The sequence below is a fragment of the Rhinatrema bivittatum genome, chromosome 7 (assembly GCF_901001135.1).
Source record: "Rhinatrema bivittatum chromosome 7, aRhiBiv1.1, whole genome shotgun sequence".
NCBI lineage: Eukaryota > Metazoa > Chordata > Amphibia > Gymnophiona > Rhinatrematidae > Rhinatrema > Rhinatrema bivittatum.
The window spans coordinates 264,727,616-264,753,957 of record NC_042621.1 but is presented as its reverse complement, the minus strand read 5'-3'; the positions used below and the strand labels follow the sequence as shown (position 1 = coordinate 264,753,957).

Genomic DNA, 26,342 nt, shown 5'->3' with positions numbered 1-26,342 from the left:
CTCTAAGTGAACAACTATCCCAGTGAAAAGCAGTTACAGCACCCCTCTCCTATGAGGAGTCAATCTAGGGGTTCCCAACAGTTTTGCCCCTACAGAAACCTGACATTTCAGATGTCTGCCGTTTGAGAGGTCTCAGTCCTTTTGTAGTCGATAGCCCAAGAGAGGGACAGGCTCGGGTTCAGGTTTGTCCCGAACACCCCAATGAAATTTTGCCGACCAACCCTTGGACCGAGGAGATAGGGGGTCAACTGTCCCTCTTCTACCAGCAGTGGGTAGAGATCACGCCTGACATGGGTACTGGATATCATATGAGAAGGATACGCACTGGAGTTTTGCAGCACTTCTTGGGACATGTTCATGATGTCTCCTTGCCACTCCCAGCACAAGAAGCAGGCATTGGAGACTTCTCTTTTAAGGCTCCTCAGGATGAGGACTATAATCCAGTACCTGCACGTGAAAAAATACAGGGTGGTGTTCCATCTATTTCATCATACACAAGAGGGAAGGTTCCTTTTGCCCCATCCTGGACCTTGAGTGTCAACCAATATCTACGAGTGAATCATTTCCACATGGAAACCCTACGCTTCATAAGGGCCATACAAACAGGAGAACTCTTAACCTCCCTGGGAGCTATCAGAGGCCTACCTACATATTCTAATCTGTCAAGAATTGCCATTATCAGTTCCTGGCACTGCCCTTTGGCCTAGCCACCGCCCCCAGAACATTTTCCAAGATTATGGTGGTAACAGCAGCATTTAGAAAAGAGGGAATCCTGGTGTACCTGCAGTTAGACAACTGGTTGATCCAGGCCAGGTCTGTGGAAGAGAGTCTCCAGGTGACCAACAAGGTGACCTTGCTTCCGGATCTCTGCTAAGTCATAAACCAGGACAGAAGCAGTCTCAAGCCCTCCCAGTCCTTGGAATATCTGGGAGTCTGGTTTGACAACAAGCAGGGCAAGGTCTTCCTTCCGACCACACAGATAAGGAATTTGATGCCCCAAGTGTGTCAGATGATGAGCACGATACGCCTGACAATGTGAAGCTATCTCCAAGTTCTCGGTTTGATGGCGGCAACCCTGGAAGTAGTGCCGTGGGCGAGGATACAAATACGACCACTCCAACGCTTACTACTGTCATGTTGGAACCCGCAGTCTTGAGTATTCGATTCACATCCACTTACTGATAGGTGTATGCTCTCTGCTCCAGTAGTGGCTGCAGGAAGCTCATCTGAGCGGGGGTGTACCCCTGTCTTCCCCGAACTGGCTGGTCCTCACAACAGACGCATGCCTCTGGTGCTGGGGAGCTCATGGTCAGGGACTGAGGAAGAGGCCACCTGGAAGCCCGGGCAGTCAGATTGGCGTGTCTATAATTCAGCCACAGATTCCAGGGTCAAGCGGTCCATGTAATGTTGGACAACGCAACGACTAGCCTACATCAACCGCCAGGGTGGAACCATGAGCCAGCAAGTGTCACAGGAGATAGATCTCCTTATGGAATGGGCAGAAATATATCTACAGATGATCTCAGCCTCCCACATCGCAGGAGAAGACAATGTCAAAGCAGACTTTCTAAGCAGGGAGAGTCTGAATCCAAGAGAGTGGGTGTTGTCAGCCAAAGACTTTCAACTGATAGTAGATCGCTGGGGTCTCCCATTAATCGACCTGCTGGCCACATCCCACAATGCAAAGGTTCCCCGATTTATCAGTCGCAGAGGAGATCAGTGGTCCCTGGGGATTGACGTTCTCGTTCAGACCTGGCTGGAAGATGAGTTGCTATACGCCTTCCCTCCGTGGCCCCTTCTGGGCAGGGTCATTCGCAGAATATAGCACTACAGGAGATTGGTTCTACTAGTAGCTCCAGATTGGCACGGGCGTCCATGGTATGCGGACATGCAGAGACTCCTGGAGACCATCCTGTGCCTCCCACCGCACAGGGGCCTGCTTCAGCAGGGACTGGTCCTTCATGAGGATCCAACTCTATTCTGTCTTATGATCTGGCCCTTGAGAGGGCTCACCTGAAGAAGTGAGGATATTCTGTGGCTGCAATTCTGTCTGGAACCGTTCCTCCGGATAACTACAGGGGCGTTACAGCTTCATACTGTTCAATCCTTCTTGCCCAAGGTAGTCTTGGACTTTCATTTGAATCAGTCCATTTCTTTGCCATCCCTAGATAAGCACAAGGACGCTGAAGAATACCACCTCCTCAGTTATTTGAATGACAGACTTTTGGTGCGGTATCTGGAAGTTTCAGAACCAGTCTGAAAGAGAGACAGTCTGTTCGTCCTTCACAGTGGAAGGAAGTAGCGTGAACTAGCTTCACGGGCTACCGTAGCTCGCTGAATTAAGGAGGTGGTCACGGGCGCCTATGTGGAGGCAGGAAAGCCTTTACCTTCTCAGGTCAAAGCTCATTCCACTAGGGCTCAGGCGGTCTCATGGGCAGAAGTTAGACTGTTATTTGTCTATATCTGCCAAGTGGCAATGTCCTCCTTGCACACCTTCTTCAGGTTCTATCGCTTGGACATATAGGCCTGAGAGGACGCAGCCTTTGCAAGGGCGGTGTTAACTGGACCATGGGCAGCTTCCTGCCCAGATTGGGAGTAGTTTTTGTACATCCCATTGGTCCTGGGTCCATCTGACTAACGCTAGGATAAGGAGAAATTACTTATCTGATTTTGTTTTCCTTATTGGATGGACTCAGCATCCCGCCACGGTTGCCCAAGAACGGTAATAAGGATTCGCCTGTAGAGTGGATATTCCAAGAGATTACAGGTAAGCCGTCATCCAGTCCCTAGATCAGGGCATCTATAATTCTTACTGGAGTTCACTGTTTATGATTGGTTGAGTACAGTTAGTTCTGTTTTTCATCATATTTTTAATCAAGTTTTTTCATTAGTATGTCCACCGTGGCTTTTGAAGAGAATACTGAAGGGCTGAGGACACTGCAGGGCTATATCTAGGGTGACTTCAGCTTTGAAATCTGACTCCATCTCTATATGCTGGCAGGGGAGCATAACCATTGGTCCTGAGTCCATTTGTCTACGTTAAGGAAAATAAAATTATCAGGTAAGTAATTTCTCCATTATACATGAGCCAGATGAGGGAGAGATGAAGAAAGGAACTCCCATCAACCTGAAGTAAGCAATGTAAATGTCTATCTGGCACATTCTACCCTTGCTGTAGCTTATGTTACTCTGCCTTTGAACTGGCACCAGTCAGAAAGAGACAAGTACTGCAAGAAATATGCCTTGCCGCTCCTCAGCATCACGGACTTCACTGCTGCCACTTCCTGCTAGATTCAATTTGAATTCAGTAACCTCAGCAGCTGGTGTATGCTTGTGCTTTTTTGACAGTTAAATGCTATTTGAAAGGCTGGCCCAAATGTATTTCACTCTGAAATATAAATGTAATATTTGCTATGAGTTGAATTTTTAGGAGTCTGGGATTTCATAAGACAAAGGAGCTCCCAGAAACCCCCGTGTGTCGCAACTACCTCTACCTCAGTTACAAAGGCTGGACTGACCTGTAATTGGTATGGTAGTCATGAAGGCTGAGAATCTCTGAACTAAGATTCATCTCTTGGTTGGTTCAGAATGGTCACTGAAAATGTGGGTGGATACACTGGAAATGCTTTCGGTAGGAAAGTCTCTAGTCCGGAGCCCAGTATTAGGCCACTTGATGTGAGGGGTGCGATTGTGGTTCAATGTCCGGTGCGTGTGTCCTCTCCCTGGAGACTCCAGGTACAGGACAGGGCAACATTTGTAAGTGATGAGGCGCCTGCAGTAGCAACACATGAGCATTCCTGGGAGCTCTTTTGTGCAAAGAAGGCTCTATCTCTCTCTTAGGGATTAGATTAGGATAGTGATTACCCCTGGCACCTTTTGCTAAATTGGTGAAGGCCCTCCAGGTCTGTATGCAGTAGTCAGGTTTGGGAGGCATTAGCTAACTGCCATGCATTTGAATCGTAGATATTCATCCCAGTCTCCATGTCTGAGTTTTTCCCTTTGTATTCTGTATTGCTTGAGGTTGCTGTAAAATTATTCTGGACACAAGATCCATACTCCTAACCTCAAACTCAACATATGAGATTAAAAAAAAATCCCCCTTAATATTTCAAAAACAGTACAAAAAACCCTCAAATTAGGATAATAAACCTCAAATTGAAACATAACTTTATCTGACCTTCGTCAGCAAGATATAGGAAAGGAATCTGGTAAAATAGTTCCCTGTACATACCCGGATCAGTCCAGGATAGCTGGGTTTTGCCTCCCCTCCAGCAGATAGCGACAGAAAAAGACTTTGCGGACTCTGTCCTATACCCCTGAGGTGCCACCTAGTGTCTGCCAGTATTTTTCTGTCTCCAGCAGATGGCGGAGGTGCAAAACCTAGTGTCTGATAGAGGTGCTGAGTTTAGGGTTGGATTTGGTCTGACTTTAGTCTCTTAGTGCTTGATTTTACAAGGGAAGCTTAGTTTAAGGATCCCTTTAAATTAAAAAAAAAAAATTTGGTTATAGCAGTGATTGGACAGTTGCGAGTAGCCTCCCAGGGGGTTGGCAGGTCCTGGTGGGACCATCCCCCCTGGCATTCGAGGCTGGAGGGCAGAGGGTTGGGAACCCTGAAACTGCCGCGGCGGGGCTGATACCGGGGGTCCCGGCTCATTCACCCTCAGCCAGCCTGTCTTCAGCCAGGTAAAAAAAATAAATAAATTGTGTGTTTGGGGCTCTCCAGTCATGCGTCCCCTCCGTTTTCGTAGATTTTCGCCGGTTTTTGACCAGGAAATCCATCCGTTCGCCGGGGTTCTTTTTTCAGGGAGAGCCAAAATCGAGGCTGGGGATATGCCTCATGGTTTAGCCTGTGGCAGTGCGCGCGCGGATTTCCCGCACTAGGGTCTGCACAGCCTGTTTGTTGGGCGGAGAAGGTCCATCCGGCCCTCCTTCCTTCCAATGCCATTTTTCCCCGTCCTTTTCAGTTCCTATGAGCTCCCAAGGGTTTGTCTTGGTCGAGCTGGTACTTTTTTCGGGCCCCGATCCTAATTTAGCTCGGGGATCATGCCACATGGTGTGGCCTGCAGGCCGGAGTTTGTCGGGAGGGGAAGGCTCTTCGGGGAAGCCGATTCCGGCGAAATCGCATCGCAGCAGCTCTAGAGCATGCAGGGATCCTGGGAGGGCAGAATTGCTGCGGCAGCCTCAGGAACCTTTTCTTCTCAGCGCAGGTAGTGAAGCCTTACTGCGAAGGTTCAGGGGAGCAGGAGAAGGCTGCCCTGGGGGAGGGGAGCTCTCCACCACCTCTTTTGCCACGTCCTGCCCCTGGGGGGGGGGGGGGGGGCGACTTGCAGGCAGCGCAGATCTAGGACTCTGAGTCTTCTTCCTCGTTCTCCGATTTTATTTTATTGCTGCATAAAGCCTTCAAAGAACGAAAAGCAGCAAAGAGCCAGGGTACTAAGGTACTCCATGAGGTCCCGCCGTCACTGCGGGCTGGGACAGGAGCTTCATCACTCCACAAGCGTGCCAAGTCACACAGTGGCATAGAAGCCCCCAAGGCCAAACGCCTTCTCCGGTCCTTTTCCTGTCAGGTGGACAGTTCAGATACAGACGGGGGTGGATGAAGGCGAGTCTCCTCTGCAAGCCCCTGGTGTGGGACCGGATGCGGATCAGTATCACCTTCTCCAGCCCGCCAAGCCAGTAGATGCGCCTTAGAAGGTTTCTGGCTCTTTAAAATGTGCTCGATTGTGGGAAAACAGCGGCAGATGGCGCAGTAAGTTCCTTTGAGCCTCCCAAGGGGTTGGCAGGTCCTGGTGGGACCATCCCCCCCTGGTATCAGAGGCAAAAGAGCAGGGGGTTGAAGACTCGGGGACTGCTACAGCCAGCGGGTGATACCGGGGAACCCGGCTCACTCACCAGCAGCAGGCAGCTCAGCACAGCCTTCGGAGCACCGCGAAAATAAATAAATAGAAAAAAAGTTAGTTTTTTTTTCTGGTCGGCCGGTCCAGCGTTCTCTCCAGCTCCTCTCTGCCTGCCTTACCACTGCGTTTCGGCTCGCACGAAGGCCCCTGCCACCCGGTCTATTTTTGGCGCGTTTACCTCGGCTAATCGGAGCTAAATTTAGCCCAAGGCTATGCCTCTGGTGCGGCCTGCTCCACGTGCGGCAGCGCGCGCACCCGCCTTTCTAGAGCCGGCATCTGTGCAGATTGTGTCTCGGGAGGTGAACGGACCTCGGGGAATCCCCATGGCAGTAGCAGTTCTTCACGGCGCCTGGAGCCTGGGAGGCTTACAGCTCAGCCACAGCCGCCTGATCGTTCCTGCTTAGTGCAGGGACGGAGGCCATTTTGAAAACGTTCAGGGATGCAGAGAGCCGCAATGGAGGCACGGAGTTCCCCGCCATCTCTTTCCCCCACCCCCTCGGGGCCCTCCGAGGGGGTGGGGGGTGGGGCGGCAGGTCGCAGGAGGATCGGGCTGATACTTCGGATGGTGATCCTGAGGGGGCCTCAGATGGGTGGTCTTCGTCGTTCTCCTCGGACTTTGAAGTTTTTTCACAAAATGTTCAAGGCACGGAGAGCATCCAAACGCAAGAGGGGCAAGGTCTCTGAGGTTCTCCCCCTCCCGTAAGCGTCCCAAGGCCCAGCCGGTGGGGGGCATACTAAGTCTAAGCGCCCTCTCAGATCCGTTGCAGGTCCGGATGATTCATCTTCGTCTGATCTATCTGATGGAGGAGACCCTTCCCCGCAAGATCTTCAGGGGGTAGACGCAGGCCAGGATGGTCAGCCCCTGGTGCCCAAGCAGCGAGGCGCTTCTGCGGTGGACGGTGATGATCCCAAGGTGGTACGCTTGTCCGGGGAGACGAATTGGGTCCGCTTACCCCGAATATTCTGGAAGAGCTCGGAACTGAAGTCTCGCAGGAGGATTCACGTATGGGAGCAGTGGATCCCGTGATGTTAAGTCTAAGAGGTCTGGCTCACTCTTTTCCCTTTCATATGTCAGTCACTGACCTCTTGTTCAGGGAGTGGGACACTCCGGATCTAGGTTTGAAAGTCAGCCGTGCTATGGATAAGTTGTACCCGCTACCGGAGGATGCGCTGGAGTTGCTCAGGGTACCCAAGGTGGATGCGGCAGTTTCTACAGTCACTACAAAGACCATCATCCTAGTCACGGGAGCGACAGCCCTAAAAGATTTGCAGGGCCGAAAGTTGGAGGTACAGCTTAAAAAGATATTTGAGACCTCCTCCCTGGGAGTGCGAGCGGCCATGTGCAGAAGGTTTGCTCTGCATGCAAGCCTGCGTTGGGTGCAGCACTTACAATCTGTGGCATCCCTTTCGGAAGTGGACGCGGTTCAGGCTGGTCGTTTGGAGGCGGCGGTGGCTTACAGTGCGGACGCACTGTATGATCTGCGCATGTCGGGAAGAACAATGGTCTCTGCTTTTCGGCCCGCAGGCTCCTTTGGCTCAGAAATTGGTCGGTGGATGTCTCCTTGAAAGCTCAGCTGAGTTCCTTGCCTTTCAAGGGAAAGCTGCTCTTCGGCCAACAGTTGGAGGACATGATTAAGTCTCTGGGAGAGAATATGGTCCACAAGCTGCCAGAGGACAAGCCAGGAGCAGTGGCTCTTTTCCTCAGAGGTCCAGATTCTGGGGGAATTGTCGTTTTCGGGCCTCACGATCTTCTGGATCCTCCTCTCGTCAGGCTCCCAGCCGTGACAGATTTGGCATGGTCCAGTCTTCTTTGGTGGCTGTGTCCAGATTACGATGGGGTGTGGATTTGGAAATTCCCTCCTGGATAGTGGTAACCACCGATGCCAGATTACGATGGGGGTGTGGATTTGGAAATTCCCTCCTGGATAGTGGTAACCACCGATGCCAGCCTCTCCGGATGGGGAGCGGTTTGTCGAGGAACAGCAGTGCAAGGTCAGTGGATGAGGTCAGAGTCGTCTTGGTTGATCAATCGGTTGGAGACCAGAGCAGTTCGGTTGGCGCTACAGGCCCTCCTTCCCTTAGTAGAGGGGAGATCAGTGTGGATTCTCTCCGACAATGCAATGACAGTGGCTTACATCAATCGTCAGGGCGGAACTCTGAGTCGTCCTGTGGCGACGGAGGCTCAACTTTTAATCACTACAGGAACGAAAATTAGCAGGTAAGAACCAATTTTCCTCTCTAGAAAAAATTATCATCCTTTCCCACTGTCTTTAGAGGAAAGGAAATCTCCTGAATGTCTCCCCAATCTTCGACCATCTTCGACCATGTAGGTCTACTCTGTGATCTGATCTTTGTCATGTAGCCAGCTTCTACTAATAGAGCCTCTGCCTCTTCCACTCTGGACACCTTTTGTTGTCGAGCCACTTGTGGTCAAATCCAGTCCAAAGGAAAACAACCTGCAGTACCTAATCCCCTCTTTTCTCATCACTTCAGTTATTTCTCTGAAATCTGCTCTTTTTTCTTACTGATGGGGGACAGATCTGCAAATACAGAGATGTTGTGAATTTCCCAAGTCCATATTTGTTGTTTCTTGCTGCATTCAGGATTTTTTCTTTTATGGGGAAGCGGTGAAAGCATGCCACTATTTTTGGTCCTGAGTTCATCTGTCTACACTAAGGAAAATGAAATTATCAGGTAAGTAATTTCTCCAATCTTGCAGTTTATTTCCAATTTTAGGTCCCAGCGTGTGATGTGCTCTTTCCAATTCTATCTCTGCAGAGCTCTGCTGATCTTCTATGTTTGGATTTTGACTCAGAAAAAATAAGCATATTTTCCTTACCACCGCATGACAGTCTGAGTATTCTTCAGTTTCAGGCACACCACGAAATCTTAGGACCTCCATTTTAGCAATTAAGGCTTTATTTTCCAATGAAAGTTCAGCGCGTATTGTGTCCAGGCGCTCTATTTTTTTTCCCCTTGTGTGTCCAGCCTTATCTCACATCTATGCACCGGCCCACTTCCGACATTTCTTCTTTAATTTCAGCTATGAGGCCCAGCATCTCAATTTTGTGTCGCACATATCCTTGTGCAAGTCACAAAACCACTGCCGAAATTCAGTGCGAGTCGGGAGATCTGGCAATAATGTCTCTGCGTGGTCCCCCGTTGGGGCTGCTGCCATTTCAGGATTCTCCAGCTCTTCTCTGGCCTCTAGTAGTCCGGGCCCTGGCGCATCTTCAAGGCCTTTGGCATAAGAAAATTGCCGAAGATCCGTTTTTTCTTTTTTACTGCCATCACTGGCGCTGTCACACACTAATGTTCGCTTGAGGGGAAAAGCAACGTGGGGATTACTGGGGTTTTTTGTTTTTTTTTTTGGGGGCGAAATGGCTCGGGCTCAGGCAGTCATCTTTGGCCACACCCCCTCCTCTTTCCGCAGAGCTTTCGTCTCGCAGTTAAGTGACTTGGGAAATTGTCTTGGAAAACTTTTGCACAGATTATTTTGGTTTTTTATTGCACGTTTCATTGACTCTGAATCCCTTTCAGTTCCCCTTAGACTCCTCAGTCAGGTTTTTCAGCGATTTTAGTAAGTTTATTTTTGCTTCCGTTTCCTCCCCCCCCTCGTGGCAGTGCCTTCGTGCCCACTGGCATTGACCGCCCACTGCCAGTCTTGTTTTTCCCCTTTTCATTCATCATGGCCTCGTACGGTTTCCATATTTACCCCCAGTGTCCGAGGACCATGTCCATCATGGACCCCCCTACGAGATGTGTGTCCTCTGCCTGGGAGTGTCGCATGACGTCTGGGGTTGTTGCTTATGTGCCCAGATGACCCCTAAAGGACGTCGCGCTCCACTCAAAATGTTTAAACACTTCAGGTTGAGGAAATCCAAGCCATCTGCACCGATGGAAGTTGAAGCCCACCAATGGACACTGAGCCATTGACTTTGGTGGGGGAGACGCTCCCATCGATGCCACCTGCAGATAGGTGTGCCGGAGACCAGTCCCTATCGGTCTCTTCCAGGTCAAGGAAGTCGGGTTCATTGTCATTTACCTCGACACTGGAGAAAGACGGGCCGAGCACCAAGGGAAGCAGAGGAAGCAACGCCACTGGTCACCTTCGGGTCACTGTGCCAGGCTCAGGAAGGTGCCGGCTCATGCTGTGATGCCCTCAAAGCGATTCCATGGTGAGGAGTTCCCATTCTCCACTGATGCCGGGGTTCCGCGACAGCCTCCACTGGTTCTGGTGCCAGTCGCTGATCCACCTCGGGGATCCAAGGAAGATCTGGCCAACCCTCCTGCCTCCCAGTAGGTTTTGGCATCCACAACTTTTGAGGAGTTGGAGCGCAGAGTCCGCAGGCGTTGCAGGGCATCAAGCCAGTAGCATATAGTGCTGGTCCCAGCGCTTTCCCTGCTGGAACTACTGCTGAAACAGCTCAGTGTGCTCATTGGTGTGTTACCATCCTAGTTGACATCGGTTCCTAGGAGGCCATCATTGCCTGGCGGGGTACCAATGCTGCTTCTGCCCAATACGGTGCTTGTTGCCGATTCCTCCGAGGAAGTTCCCTTGAGGCCAGCAGGGACACTGAGGCCTACAACCCCCCTTCTAGCTTTGCCAGTGTTGGTGCTGCCGGTGCCAAAGCCTCTGGACAAAAGCCGAGCACCTTGGGCCCCATCCCCTGTAGATTACAGTGAGGATGAGGCCCCGTATGACCCCTGGGGGGATAACACTGCAGAATCATCTGAGGATTTGGAGGGTCTCCCTTCAGAGCAGTCTTCTCCAGAAGAATGAAGGAGTTCTCCACTGGAGTCCCTGACCTTCGCAGGTTTTCTGCAGGCGAAGGCCATCTCTTTTCAGTTGGCGGAGGAGGGTGACCGGCACAAGATGCTGGAAATTCTCCAGTTCGTGGATGTTCCTAAAGAGATCGTGGCAGTCCGGTGCACGAGATCTTTAAGTAGTTACTGCTGAGGATCTAGGAACATCCCCTCGCGGTACCTCCTGTAAACAAGAAGGTGGATGGGTTTTACGTAGTCCCAACAGGCTACTGGATTTGAGAAGCTTCAGCTGTCACACCAATCTATAGTGGTTGAGTCTGCTCTCAAGAGGGCCAAACACACTCTGACCCATGCCTTGGTACCCCCGGGGAAGGATCACAGAGCGATGGATGCTCTTGGGAACTAAGTATTCCAGGGGGGCCATGCTCATTGCCGCATCGCCTCTTATCAGCTCTATATGAGCCAATACTTGAGCAACCTCTGGAAGCAGATGCAGGAGGTGGCCAAGTGGATACCTCAGCAGCAACAAAACACCTTATTGCTGGTGCGTTAGGGCCTGGAATGTAGAAAACACAAGGTTCGTTCAACCTATGATGTTTTTGAAACTGCATCGAGAGTCTGCAGCAGGAATCTGTGCCCACAGAATGGCATGGTTGCAGGCCTCTGATCTCCAACCGGAGGTACAGGAAAGACTCTCTGACTTGCCATGGATAGGAGAGACTCTCTTTGGAGATAAGTTGAAGGACACAGTGGCCCAGTTACAGGATCACCATGAGACCCTCCAGCAACTCTCCGCCAGCACTTAGACCTGCTCTCTGCTAGGAAGTTTGCGAGGCAGGGTCAGAGGAAGTCTTTCTACCGCCAGAGTAAGTAGTATCCTCCAGCCCCTCGCTCCCAATTGCAGAGGGTGAACTCCTACGGCCATCCCAGGCATCAGAGAGCTCCCAAGTCCCAGCCAATTCTGGGACGGGGTTTTGACTGGATCAGAGGAGAGTATAAGCCAGCCTCCTGTATCTGAGACGCTGCTACAGTTCTTTGCGGATTTGTGGCCCAGTATAACCTTGGACCAGGGAGTTCTGTCCATCATCCATCAAGGGTACCAATTGAACATATTGGGTGTCACACCAAATTGTCCTCTGTGCCCATTTTGGGGGCCAATAGTGCATCAGGAGGTACTGTTAAGAGAGCTCTCTGCCTTTTTAATGGCCAGAGCGGTTGAACCTGTCTCACCAAGGCAAAAGAGGGCAGGGATTCTATTCTTGGTACTTCCAGATTCCAAAGAGAACGGGGGGAGGGACTGTCCAATCCCAGACCTTAGGGCCTTGAAAAGTTTCTCAAAAAAGAAAAGTATAAGATGGTTTCCCTGGGCATCCCCTCCTTCAAAAAGGGGACTGGCTATGCTCCCTTGATTAAAAAGATGCAAACATATCGAGGTCTTCTCAAGTCACGGGAAGTATCTCAGGTTTGTGTTGGGAAAACAGCACTTTCAATGCAGATTGTTACCATTCGGGCTAGCGTCTGCCCCACGTGTCTTTACAAAATGCCTGGCTGTGGTGAAGGTGCATCACTGTAGGCTGTGTGTGCATGTTTTCCCTTACTTGGCCGATTGGCTGATCAAGAGCACCTCTCAGGCAGGGGCTGATCGGTCCATGCATTTGACCATCCAGGTGTTGGAGTCACTAGGGTTCATCATCAACTATCCAAAGTTCCATCTCAGCCTGTCACCTCACTTGGACTTTCTGGGAGCCTTGCTAGACATGACTCAGGCAAGAGCCTTCCTGCTGTGATCCAGGGCAGACACCTTGGCGTCCATAGCGGCAGTGATTCAACAGAACCAGCATATTTCAACTCTGCACAGGTTGAGGCTGTTGGGCCACATGGCCACAACCATCCATGTTACTCCCTTGGCACACTTACACAGGTGCAGAGCCCAATGGACCCCGATGTCATAGTGGCACCAGGCCACGCAGAGCCTCCAGGTAGCATCCGAGTCACTCCGTCTCTCCGAGACTTTGTCCTGGTGGCGGGTTCTCCCTAATTTGGAATGGGGAATATCTTTCCAAAATCCTCCTTCCCAAATTTTTACTAACTACAGATGTGTCCACCTTGGGGAGGGGAGTTCATGTAGAGGGGCTCCACACCCAGGGCCCATGGTCTGCCCAGGAAGTACTGTCTCAAATCAACTTCCTGGAATTCCATGTGATCAGGTACATGCAGTGGGTTTTCAGAGATTGGCTGTCCAACAAAATTGTCCTGATCCAGACAACCAAGTAGCAAAATGGTATGTCAACAAGCAGGGAGGCACAGGATCATATCTTCTTTGTCAGAAAGCATTCCAAATCTGGTCCTGGGGCCTGTCCCATGGGATGGTACTCAGGGCTATGTTTCTAGCTGGAATGGAGAATGTGATAGCGGACAGACTGAGTTGTGCCTTCAGACCCTATGAGTGGTCTCTGGACCAGGGGATGGCGAACTGGATCTTTTGCTTCTGGGGACTCCCAGATGTGGACTTGTTTGCGTCTCTATGCAACAAGAAGGTGACTCTGTTCTGCTCCCTGTACAGGTCAGATGACGAACCAGCCTCTGACACCTTTGCCCACCATTGGGGCAAGGATCTTCTCTATGCATACCCTCTGACAAAGACTCTCTTGAAGCTTTGTGAGGACAGAGAGACTTTGATCCTCGTAGCACCTCATTGGCCGAGATCTGGTTTCTACTCCTTTAGGGAGTTGTCCATCCGGAGACGATGAGTCTGGAGACTTCCCCAGATCTCATCACGTAAGATCATGGCAGGCTGCGGCATTCCAACCTCCAAGCCCTGTTGCTCACAGCTTGGATGTTGAGGTCAATTCTGCAGCCGCTTGATCTCTCTGAGGATGTCGCTCTGGTCCTGGTGGCTTCCTACGGACTGAAGTGGAGAAGGTTTTCTGTGTGGTATGAGCAGAAGGCCCTCTGTTCTCCTGCTCCACACAAAAGCTATGTTACTAGACTGAAGAGGGACTCCGCGTGGCATGCTGGGCATATGCTCAGTCGAAGTTCTAGAAACTTTGATGCAAGTTTTCCATGCTGGGCTTCATCCGATGAGATCGCCCATGTGTGTGAGGACTAACATTCTGCTGTCCTAGGGGAGCACCTGTTAGAGGTAAGCAATTCTGCTTTTTGTGCATTTTGGAAGAGAAGTGTATATATCAAAAGCCTTCATAATGCTTTTGTAACTTATAAATACTTGACAATTCCAGTTTCGTATTTCAGTAAAATTACCCCACGTGCCCAAACTACCACTTTTTTCAATATTTTAGTTAATCAGAAAGCTATTTCTTCTGGCATTTGATATGTTGTACCACACTTAGGTAATTTTATATTTTTCTAAAAGTTGCTCAAATGATCTGTTTTGACACAAGCAACCTATCACTTTTTTATTGTTGAGACAGTCAAAAGAACTCTTTATTATGGTTTTTCTCTGCATTAGCTACAGAAGTTTCTGAACTTGTCACAGTCTCCCATGGAGTGTGAGGTCTTCTCTTCAGACAACCAGTGGCGTCTTGGGACGGATGGCAGCTGTGGCACCATTGGAAAGGTGAGCTGTGATGAAGTTAACACGAAGAGGACTGGGAACAATGGCCTACTATGATTTTAGCAGGGGATTTTGAAGGAAAGTGGCAGTACTGTCTATGTAAAGTGTAAAAGGCAGACTAAAATCAGGAGTGCTAGAGGCAGCCAGGTCTCATACTGCCTACAGCTGTCTTTCACTTAGTTACCTGCAGCTAAATTACCAGTGCCATAGAAGTGTATGGTAATACTTGGCCGTATAGTTTATTCTGATGCTAAGGAAGGAAGTCTTCAAAGTAACCGACTTCAGTTACTGAATGTTTTGCTCCATGGGAAAGAACTATAATACACTGAATAGGGTTTTAAGGCTTTTCCAACATAAAGATGCAAGTTTAAGATGTTCAAATTCTGCAAGCCATGCAGAATGCTTTGGTGTTTCCTTGTCCACCCACTCATTCAGCTGTAGCAATTCTTGCTGAATTCATTTCTAGATTTTCAGAAGGCATTTGACAAAGTCCCTCATGAGACTCCTCAGGAAACTAGTCATGTGTTGGAGTAACATGTCCTTTTGTGGATTGGTAACTGGCTAAAGGATAAGAAACAGAGTAGGACTGAATGATCACATCTCTTATTAGAGAAAGGTAAACAGTGGAGTGCCCCAGGGATCTGAACTAGCATCGCTGCTTTATAATATGTTTATAAATCTGGAAAAAGGAACTGATGAGTGAGGTGACAATTTATTTAAGGTTGTTAAATCATGAGCTGATTGTGAGGAATTGCAAGAGGATCTTGAGAGCCTGGGGAATTTGACTTCTAAAATGCAGATGAAATTTAATTTGAACAAGTGCAAAGTGATGCATATAGAGGAGAATAATCCAAACTATAGAAACATGATGCTGAGTTCTGTATTAGGCACTGCCACCTAGGGAAAAAGGATATTGGAGTCATTGTGGACAATACTTTGAAATCCTGAGACCAGCGTGCAATGTGGTTAAAATAAACAAATAGAATGTTATGTATTAGAATAGGAATGGGACAAGGCCGTCATAGATTTAGCCAGGAGAAATCTTGCATCACCAAACTGCTGCATTTTTTTGAATGCATGAAGCAACTATAAAGGTGAGCTGGTTGACAAAGTATCTCATGCAAGACTCTTGAGGACATTTAAAAAGTCCAAGGATAAGAAGCAATGTTCTATTGTGGCTTGAACTGGTTAAAAGATAGAAAACAGAGTAGGGCTAAAAAGTCAATTTTCTCTGTGAAGAAAGGTGAATAGTGGAGCACCCGAGGGATCTGTACTGGGACCGCTGCTTTTTAACATTTTTATAAATGACCTAGTGATGGGGAAATGACAAGTGAATTGATCAAATTTATAATGAAACAAAATTATTCAAATTTGTTAAATCACAAGAGGATTGTTAGAAATCGCAGGATGACTATTGAGACTGGGAAACTAGGTAGCCAAATGGCAGAACGCATTTAATGTAGACAAGTGCAAAGTGCTGCACTTAGGAAAGAGTAACCCAGATTATAGCTGCACAGTGCAAGATTCCACGTTGGGAGTTGCCATCCAGGAAAAGGATCTTGGTGTTGTCATATGTTGAAATCCTCTGCTCAGTGTGTGGCGGCGCCAAGAAAGCAAATAGAATGTTAAGAAATGATTAGGAATGGAATGGAGAATAAATGGATATCATCATAATACCTGTGTATCGCTCCTTAGTGCAATTGCACCTTGAGTATTGTGAGCAATTCTGGTCACTGCATCTCAAAAAGATAAAGTGGAATTAGAAAAGTATATTTATTTATTTAGAAACATTTATATACCGGTATTAGTAGGGGACATCATACCGGTTTACATTCGAAAAATTAGGCTGGAAAATACATGTTAACAGGGCAATAGGAACTGGGAGGGGGTAACAAAGTGCAGCATGGAAATATAGATTAACAAAACTAGGTCCTTAACATAAGGAATGTATAATCACCATGTAGTGGCGCATGGGATGACAAGATGGGGGAAGATCTATTCTGGATAGGCTCATTTAAATAACAAGGTTTTTAATTTCTTTTTGAATTTGATCACACATGGTATAGAGAAGAGACCAAAATGGTAAAGGGATGAAATGATTTGCCAGTGAGGAGAGGTTAGGGCTCTTCAGCATGGAGAAGAGACGGCTGAGGGAACATATGATAGAGGTCTATAAAATGAGTGGAGTAGAATGGGTAAATGCAAATTGGTTGTTTGCTCTTTCAAAAAGTCCCAAAATTATGGGACATGCAATGAAGTTGGTAAGTACTACATTTAAGACGAGAGAAAATATATTTTTTATTCAGCACATAATTAAACTCTTGAATTCAGTGCCGGAGGATGTGGTAAAGCTGTTAGTGTAGTTGGGTTTAAAAAAAGGTTTGGACAAGTTCCTGAAAGAAAAGTTCATAAACTGTTATTAAGGTGGACTTACATTTTAATGGAAAATAGAAGATATGATATATCTGTATCGATCCATATTTCAACTACACCTTGGTGCAGTTCCCATCCCAGAAACCAGCATTGGAAAGAGGTACAGAGAAGGATGACCAAAATAATAAATAAGACAACAGGTTAGGGTTCTTCAGAGGTTAGGGTTCTTCAGCCTAAGAAGAGATGGCTGAGAGAAGATATGTTACAGGTCGACAAAATCACAAGTGGGGTGGAAGGTGTAAATAAGGAATATTTATTTTTCCTTTCAAATAGCTTTGTGGAGTATCCTTGTCCTAATAGGTAGTGCTTTTAAAACAAATTGGAGAAAGTAAACTGTGGAATTTGTTGCCAGAGAATGTGGTGTAAGCAGTTAGCATAAGTGGGTTTTAAAGGATTTAGACAAGTTCCTGGAGGAAAATTCCATAAGGAACACATTTTTTCTCTACTATCATCTAATCAAAATTAGTACCCTTTACATCATAATACACTCCCGGCCTCACTGCCTTCATTGGTCATTGTCCAGATATCCTCAATAGCTTAATAAAACTTTGGGTCTGATCACCACCAAGATCTAGGATATTCTGAAAATGTTACTTAGCACGCTTTATTTAATAGCATTTATATTCCACCAATCTAACACTCTTGGTGGATTACTTAAAATACACACACAATCATTAAATAAACACAATTATACAGTATTAAACAATCATAATGCACATCATTTAACATAGACATAACACCCCCCAAATGAAACTATTAAAAAAGATCTTAGCTTTTAAAAAGCTGACCTATAAAAGTGTTGCATTTTTCTAAAACACAGTAGATCTTGTTCCTCCCTATTATCCTCAGGTAAATCAGTCCATAAGGAAGGCCCTGCCATTTTAAATAGCTGATTTCTGGATTCTGCCAAACATGCTACTCGTATAGTGGGAATTTCTCTGAAATGTTTACTCAATGAATGAATTGCCCGTCCGGGTTGATACTCCCAAACTGCTGTCGAAATACATGTAGGCACCAAGCTCTGCTGAGCCTTAAACATTAAAACTAATACTTTTTTCTTCATACCTCATATTAAGCGAGCAGCAGAATTCATAATCGGTTGAAGAGTATTCAACCGAGATTTTGGCAAATCTAAGAACAAACATTGCAGTAGTCTGAGGAGGATAAAATTAGCGATTGTGTTACCAATTTGAAATGTTAAATTCTTCAGGTTGTGCAAAAGATGCAATTTGTAATAGCATGTTTGAAATAACATCTTAAAATGCAGACGAAGAGATAACGAATCAATAAAAAATACCTAAATTTCTGACTTGATCTTTGAGCAAAATGGGGAGACCCATCAAATTGAGTAATGGGAAAGGAATGGACTTTCTTTAGTCTAGATAACATAATAACCTCTGTTTTCTTAACATTCAGTTTTAATTTATTCCCAGTTAGCCAGTGTTTAATTTGATTCAAAAAGTTTAATAACTTCTTTTGTGCTGATTCTAATGACTTGTTAAAAAAATTGAATATCATCTGCATACAGTTTAAAAGAAACTTGTATATTCGCCTGTACATTTGAATCACACTGACTGACTTTTCGCAACTACCAGATCGTAATTTTGTTGTAAGCCCTCTCAATATCTGGGGGGGAGGACCAGGGGACAGTTGATTGTTAACTTCAATTTTTCTATTTTACTTAACAAAAATATGGTATGTAACAGAGTACATTATATATCATATGTTGTTCTTGTAATTTGATCTTTACAAAACTGAATAAAAAATTTATCAAAAAAAAACAAAACTAACTTGTAATTTAGAAAGTAATAAACAAAGTGGAGTTAAATATACATAGAATAAAATCGGGGACAGGGATGAACCCTGTGGGGTACTCCCGTAGAAAGTGAATGTAAACTCAGACTCTGTATTCCCTGTTACAACCTGAAATGACTGATTTTTTTCAAAAATGATTTAAAACATGAGTATACTGTGGCTCCAATTCCTAAACATTTTAGTCTCCTCGAAGGAATTTCATGGTCTAAAGTATCAAATACATTAACTAAATCTAATAAAACCAGCAAATAATCTTATCCTGAATTGAAACCTAGTCAGCTAGTTATTGTCAAATAATCTAGCAATAAGGTTTCGGTACTATTTTTTAGTTGGAATCCAAATTGAGCTGTCCAAAAGGTTATCTATCAGATAATCCTAAATCTGTTTGAATACTATTTTCTGTAATACTTTTGATAACAAGGGAAAAAGAGATGGGCAATAATTTGACAAGTCACTCAGATCCACCGATATTTTTGAGTAAAGGATATACTGTAGCTCTTTTTAATTCAATTGGAACATGACCCTCTGACAGTGAGGCATTTATCAATTTAGTTATAAACGGAGTAACTTCTGAAATCAAACTTTTTATAATAGTAGATGAACAGGAATTTAATTTACAGAAGTTTCCTTTTTGTTTCCATAATATAGCAGATATTTCTGATTGTGCCACTGAATCAAATTCAGTCCAAATTACCAAAGCCTTCTGCGGATGATCCAAGTCTGTCAATGTCAAAACTTCCAATGACTTGATTATGTCAACTATTTTTTGAGTGGGAAAAAATGCTGCAGATTTCTCACATGATTCCTTTGATTGGATTATTGGATTTTGAATCAGGGTCCTTGATATTAAGAACATAAGAAAATGCCATACTGAGTCAGACCAAGGGTCCATCAAGCCCAGCATCCTGTTTCCAACAGTGGCCAATCCAGGCCATAAGAACCTGGCAAGTACCCAAAAACTAAGTCTATTCCATGTAACCATTGCTAATGGCAGTGGCTATTCTCTAAGTGAACTTAATAGCAGGTAATGGACTTCTTGTCTATACAGTGCCAAATAATTCTTGCAGTCTTTAGGATGCAGCAGAAATCCAGTCTGAAAGCCATTTGTTTAACTTGGTCTATACTCTATAATCAATTTGTTATGATATATATTCATAGCCTCTTCCAATTTAGTTTTCGGTGACTTTCGTTCTGCCCTCGCAATTCCTGTTTTAAACTCCTTAAAGCTGGAGAATGCCAGAGAGCTGGTCTTTGCCTCTTAACTACCCTTGTTTGGACTGGATCCCATTTATCCAAGGAAGTTTATAAAGATGTTTTCCAACGATCAACTAAGTATTAGCCTCTTCAGTAACTGGATTTGCAAGAGTTGGTATCCAATTTTCCTTTAATAAATCTAGTGGAGGTCTTCTAGCGATATTAAATTTTTTTTGAATGATCTATCTAACTGTAAAGAAGGGTAGATCAACTTACATTGAATCAGATAATGATCTGACCTTAGAATTTCTCTAATATTTTCATATAGGGAATCTGACCAATGTTCTGCCACAAAAACAAGGTCTAACATATGACCCTGTTTATGCGTTGAAGTGTTTACCAATTGCACCCATCCCAACGCTTGTAAGGCCTCTAGCATATCTTGATATGTATTGGATAAAGGATTACAATCCATCCAAAGGTAAAAATTCCCAAGCAATATTGTATTCTTTACATCAGCCTTTTGAGTCATTAGGCCATCCATTAAAACATCTAAATTTTTATCCAGATAACTTGGAGGTGTATAGTTTAAACGAAGACAAAAATAACATTTCTAAAGGTACTGGGGTGTATCAATACCTACTATAGTTAGCTGCAAAGTTTCTTTTGCAATCACCAGTAGCCCATCTCCTCGTTTAAATTCCTGTAGTTTGGAAAACACTACATGGTTTGGTAGTGTCAAATCATTCAATAGTGCCGAATCAGATGAAAGAAGCTAGGACTCCTTTCACACAAAAAATATCTGAAAAACTGTTCATCAAGTCTAAAAGTATTGGTATCTTCTTCCGGATCACTTGCCCATTTACTAACCATAAAGATAAAGTAGCAGCATTCTCTTTAAAACCCAAATTATGATTATCTATAACTTGAACATTTTTAAAACATCTTTCCCTAATAAAAGCTGGGCCACCCTCAGGAGAGGTCTGCAATTGACCATAACAGCCCCAACCAATAATTACTGGAATTAAAGTACCCATACCTACAATAAATTCTGTCCTATTTAATACTATAGTAGAAATAGGCAGCCCCTCCTCTACCTCTGGGCCCTGCCTCGAACAAAGTATTCCTCCAACTAGCTAATATTATGTGCAGCTATGACAAAAGTATCCACCTAATACCGCCACAGTTAGACGCTCTTAAATGCATATTTAAAAAAAACCCAAAAAACCATATGTTAATAGCAGTTCTACAGCACTCATCCACGTACAAAGGAGCAAGCTCCTTTTGTTGAACTCCTTCGTGCACATGATGGAGCCGCATGCCTCCGGGATTGCCACGGGTTAATTAAAGAAGGCCTTTGCTGACATCACTAGGGGGCATGGCCAATGTCTGTCGAGCAGCGAAGAATTAAGGAAAACCAACCTGAGCAAAATACAGAAAACAGAGTCCGGCAATTTGGCAGACAGTTCGTTAGCAAAACAGGTAAAGGAAACAAGATCAGCTCAAACAGCGTTATTACTCCGTTGCCACGGGTTAATTATCCATAAAATACCTATTCTTTTAGGGAAGTACCTATTTTATGTAAAGCATACTAATTTTGATTAGATGATGGTAGAGGAAACTTGTTTCTTGAATATATTTCCTCCATTCTTTTTGACACAACTTATTTTGGAAAATTCCAAAGACCATTATTAGGCATGTAGACTTTAAGCCACTACTTATCCCTGGTTATGATCAAGAAAGATTGGATCTGTTCTTTGGGATCCTGCCAGGTACTTGTGACCTGGATTGGCCTCTACCAGATAGGATACTGGGCTTGATGGACCTTGGGTCTGACCCAGGATGGCATTTTTTATGTTCTAGTGATAGTGGCCACTTTTTGGCTGGCAATAATCAAAATTGGAATACTGCTTTTACTCCCTGCTCTAAGATAAATGTTCTGAGCCATGGACTTTCTTTATGTGACTCAAATGAAAATGTTGATTATGGTGTCAAAAGGTTACCCTAAGTTTGTATGCTTTTTGTTTTCCTTGCTAGGTTGAAGATCATTCTGCAGATGAAAATTGGGATGCCATTCCTATCCGCCTTGACAACTCAACTCCCAAAAGGTGTAGCAAATCTAGAAATGCGCGGAAGAGTGCCAGACCCAGAGTTCCAGAGGAATCCACCCAGCAGCGAAGCGATGGAGAAGAGGAGGAAATCCGTAGTCCAAAGCAAGAGTGCAGTACAGAAGCTAATAGAGATTTTGTGGACATTGGGATGGAATTCTCCATGGATATGATAAATGACAACCTTCAACCAAAGTCAAAGTCAGGGCAGAGAACTCCTTGTGTCTTTAATACAGAAAAAGTTACCCTCTGTGACTTAGTAAAATACATGCACCCTTATTGTTTACCTACCATAGCAGTATGCCTAGAGCCTGAAAATGAAGAGATCAGTGAAGAATTTTTACATAATGCTGTTGTACTTGAAATTGTGGCAGATGGAGACAATACAGCAGTACCTGTGGTTGTGCAGCTGTCTGAGCCAGGGTTTGCAGACTGTGGCACAGAGATTCAACTGGAGGAAAACTGCACAGTAAAAGGGATGATTCTTGAGGCGAAAAATGGATCCTCTATGCAAGCTTATGGCACCGGAATTAAACATGAGACAGAAATGCAGGCCATAGAAACTTTTCCCAGGACTGTGCCTAGAATACAAGATGGAGGACTTTCTGAGAAAATGGAGCCAGAAGCACAAGTCCAAGAAAAACGTGTTACACTTGCGCTTGTGAAACCAGATGAAATGTCTTTAAAGCAGATGAAGCCAGAGGTACAGGTCAGAGGAAATCCACTTAAGAATGAACTTGAAGTAAAATGTATATCACCATTACCTCCTATGGAGCCAAAAGCTCAGATTCAAGAAGCTTTTGTCAAGAGTAAATCTGGAGTCAAATATGAAACACCATATCAGCAGATGGAATTGAAAACTCAAACCCAAGAATCCACTCTTAAATGTGAATCTACAATACAACGTGGAGCAAATTCACAAGCAGCTCAGTCTGAAGAGCAAATTGGAGAAATGCTAGAAGGAAAAGTCTTAAAAGCAAAAAACTATTGGGAACATGGAAAGGCAGATGCCAAGAATTTAGGGAATGGAAGACACCAGATCCAAAATAATGCAGAAAAAGTTCAGAGATGTGAAAGATCTAGATCAAGACCGATGAGCAAACATAAAAAGAAGAGTGAAGATGTCCAGAATTGTAACAAACTCATTGATAACAGCCATCCTAAGTCTAACTTAACAACATTGCAAGAAAATGTACAGAGTAAAAATAAACTGCAGAAAGCTAACCAGCAAGCATCAAGCCATGTAAACTGTCCTCTGTTGCAGGAGTCGGATTTCTTAATTAAGCATCTAGAGAAGGTGAAAAAAGAATCAGAGATGGAGTTGAGATCAATTAAAGCATGCAGAGTCAAAGGGAGATCTAGAGCAAATATGGATAGTTCACTTATAGCAGGCTCTCAAGATAGGAAGGTACCACTTGAACCAGAAAAAAGTCCAGAAAAGTCAATAGCAAGTAAAGTGTTTGCTAAATTAGGTCCAGTAGGCAAAGAAACCAAGAGGCTGTCTGATCACGTATTGATGAACAGCAAAGAGCTTGTAAGTGAACATACTGAAGAAATGCAACTTCTGATAGAGGTCAAGAAGAGAATAGATACAGTGCCACAGTCTGTTATGCATCAAGAGAGTAGTGTTTGTAATGAAGCAGTTCTTCTAGTTCCTGCAGAGAAAGTCTGTGTTGTGGTAGAAGACAAGGATAGGATTTTAAAACAAGAGAATGTAGAAGAGGACAAGGATACAATCAGATCAGCAAAAGATACCAAACCAAAGCCACTGAGCCTAAAAGAGTACAGGATGCGAATGAAACAGCGGAAACCAAGTGCATCTGAGAAAACAGCAAAAGAGAAAATTACAACACAGTGGCCCAGCATCCCTGAGCCTCCCACTGAATTAGCAGAGATTCCTTGCTTGCTTGTATCTGGATCGACAGGTTCATTGTCAACAAAACCAATACAAACCAGTACGGCCCCAGTCGTAGAGAAAATGTGTGATCTGGGTATGTCTGAGAGAGTGTCTGGATCTCCTGCTTTACTGCCTTCTATAAATAATACTCCAGAGCTGGCACACAAGATAGTGTCTCAGGAGACTAGTCAGCAAAATCAGACTGACCCTTATAGTTCACATTCTTCCTCAGGAAAGACTGTTTCTGGAATAGGTCATTTCCCTGTACCTTACACATTGTATGCAGATGCACCTACTTGGCCTCACTTTTCCACCCAGCCTATTAGCTATCCTTGCTTGCCTCCCCTACCAATAGTTCCAGCTACTGCCAGTGGCTGCCCAGTTAATACCTTTCAACGTATACCTGTCCCCCCACCACCAGTGCCACCTATGCCACTTTCAGCCTGGCTACCACCTCCATTTCCTCCACCACCTATAGGAACAGTTCCACTTAATACCTATGGAGCACCAGGGTGGAATTCAGGTTTACCACCACCACCATCATCATATTGGTCTACCCCAGTGCCTTCTGTGATGCTTAATGATAGAGACAAAGCAGTGCAGAACCCGGCCAGGATTAGTTTTCCAGCTAATACTTCCCAGAGAGTTGATTGCTCAATAAATAACAAAGTGAATGTGAATTCACCAACAAACAGTCTTCTGCAGCATACAAAAGTGGTGAGGTGCCAAGAAAGTTCTGTTATGGTTCATGAAGTTCAGTCTCTTACAGTATCAGACCAGAACAAGCAAGTCCAAATTGCACAGGGACAGAAAACAAGAAAGCATAATATTCAAGGAGAAAAGCACTTGGGGCCAGTTGAGGGTGATGTGGAATCCTTGCAATCCATCCATATTAGTTGCAGTCTGAAAGAGGAAGTGAAAAATAATTCAGAGGTTCCTGCTAGAAATGCCTCCAGGCCTGTAGAATCCATGCATGAAGATGTTATCCCAAAGACATCAATGAAGTATTCACCTGATGAGGTTGCTTCACCCAAGGAGCCAGTGCAGAATCTGATGGGCGCTCAGTCATACACTACGGGAACAAACCCGCCTATATCGGACCTTAACTCTGGAAACAATGTTGTTTTCAAAATAATGGAACTATTAAAGAAGATGAATAGGCAGGGTGTTTCAGCAAAGTCCCAGACAACCCAAGGGACAATGGCATTAGTGCCAGACACTCTTCAGGTCACCCCAGGGGCAGCAGCAGCGATTCCAGCCAGGTCTCAGTACATTCTGGAAGCACCAGTTCAAGCCAAGCCACAGGCTAACCTAGGGGCTATGGTGGAAACAGCAGTGGTTCCACCTAAGCCTCAAATTAACCTGGGAATAACAGCACCAGCAGCTGCAGCCATGCCTTCAGCTGCCCTTGGGATAACAGCAGCTGCAGCCATGCCTTCAGCTGCCCTTGGGATAACAGCAGCTTCAGCTGCCCTTGGGATAACAGAAGCAGTGTCTGCTCCAGGCAAGCCTCCAACCAACCTCAGGATAACAGCAGCGGCTTCAGCTGGGCCTTCGACTAACCTGGAGATAACAGCAGCTCCAGCCAAGTCTCCAACTACCCCGAGGATTATAACAGCAGCAACTCCAGCCAAGCCTCCAACTACCCCGAGGATTATAACAGCAGCAACTCCAGCCAAGCCTCATACTGTTCGATCTCTCCAGCAAAGTACTGGATTAAAGAAAAGCCAAAAGAACATAATTCAGAAGCATAGTAAACCACGAATTGTGCAAGCATTCGTCAGTGAAGTAGGCAAGTCTGTTTTATTCTTGTCTTAAAGGGTGTGGAGGGGTGCATATTCTGCTGTAATCATTGCTAATGCCACAGGTTTTTTTTTCCTTTTGAAATTTTAACCAGATGTAATTCAAGCTTTCAACAGCCTTGTTCTAAGAGCTAGACTTCGTCTTAGTCTGTAACCCATATATTGCTGTATGAGTTGGAGCTGCTATAGCTCATGCTAGCGCTGTAATTGACAAGCGAGCAGAACGTTGTGTATATGTGTATATATAGATATGTACAGTGCAAAAATAAGTAATAGGCAATATCTAAAATGTTCATGCAATTAATACAAAATAATATGAAAAGGAATACTAGTGAAGTATTTTAACAAATTTACGAAATTGTTTATGTACAAAATGTTTCCATTTTTTAACTTGTAATCTTATTTACTCAATTACAAAAGAATGCTTTATACAAAACTTCATGAAAACAGGCCTCTTACAGTAGCAATACTCTTACATATAACAGGCACATTATATGAGTCCCTTATGTGATATCTCAAAACGGGGCCTTGTTTTGGGTCCCTGACATGAAAATTGAAGGTGGAAGGCTCTGTTAGAGATGTGAAAGGTCAAGGTCTTAGTTCAGAGTACTAAGTCAGTGTATTATTTTTAATAAGGTTCCTTGTATGCAAGATTGTAACTATTTCTCAGTTCAGGGTATCCCTTTCCCTGTTGACACTGGGACACTTTTAAAGATCTTTTGAGGCTGTTTTGAGATATTGCAAAAGGGACTCATATTGTGTGCCTGTATATGTAAGAGTATTACTATTTTAAGAGGCCTGTTTTCATGAGTTTTGTATAAAGCTTTCTTTTGTATAATTGAGTAAATAAATTAA

At 45.0% G+C, this 26,342-nt stretch overlaps 1 protein-coding gene across 3 annotated transcripts in view; it reads left to right on the top strand.

Annotated features, from left to right (window-relative positions):
• The window catches only part of PPRC1 (PPARG related coactivator 1), a 139,015-nt gene that overhangs the window by 34,342 nt on the left and 78,331 nt on the right, over nt 1-26,342 (top strand). For all 3 annotated transcript variants that reach the window (XM_029610180.1, XM_029610179.1, XM_029610178.1), the window contains 2 exons: nt 14,134-14,241; nt 21,718-25,477. In XM_029610180.1, the coding sequence (XP_029466040.1) occupies nt 14,167-14,241; nt 21,718-25,477 (3,835 nt within the window). In that variant the 5' untranslated portion in view covers nt 14,134-14,166. The remainder of the gene's footprint in view (nt 1-14,133; nt 14,242-21,717; nt 25,478-26,342) is intronic.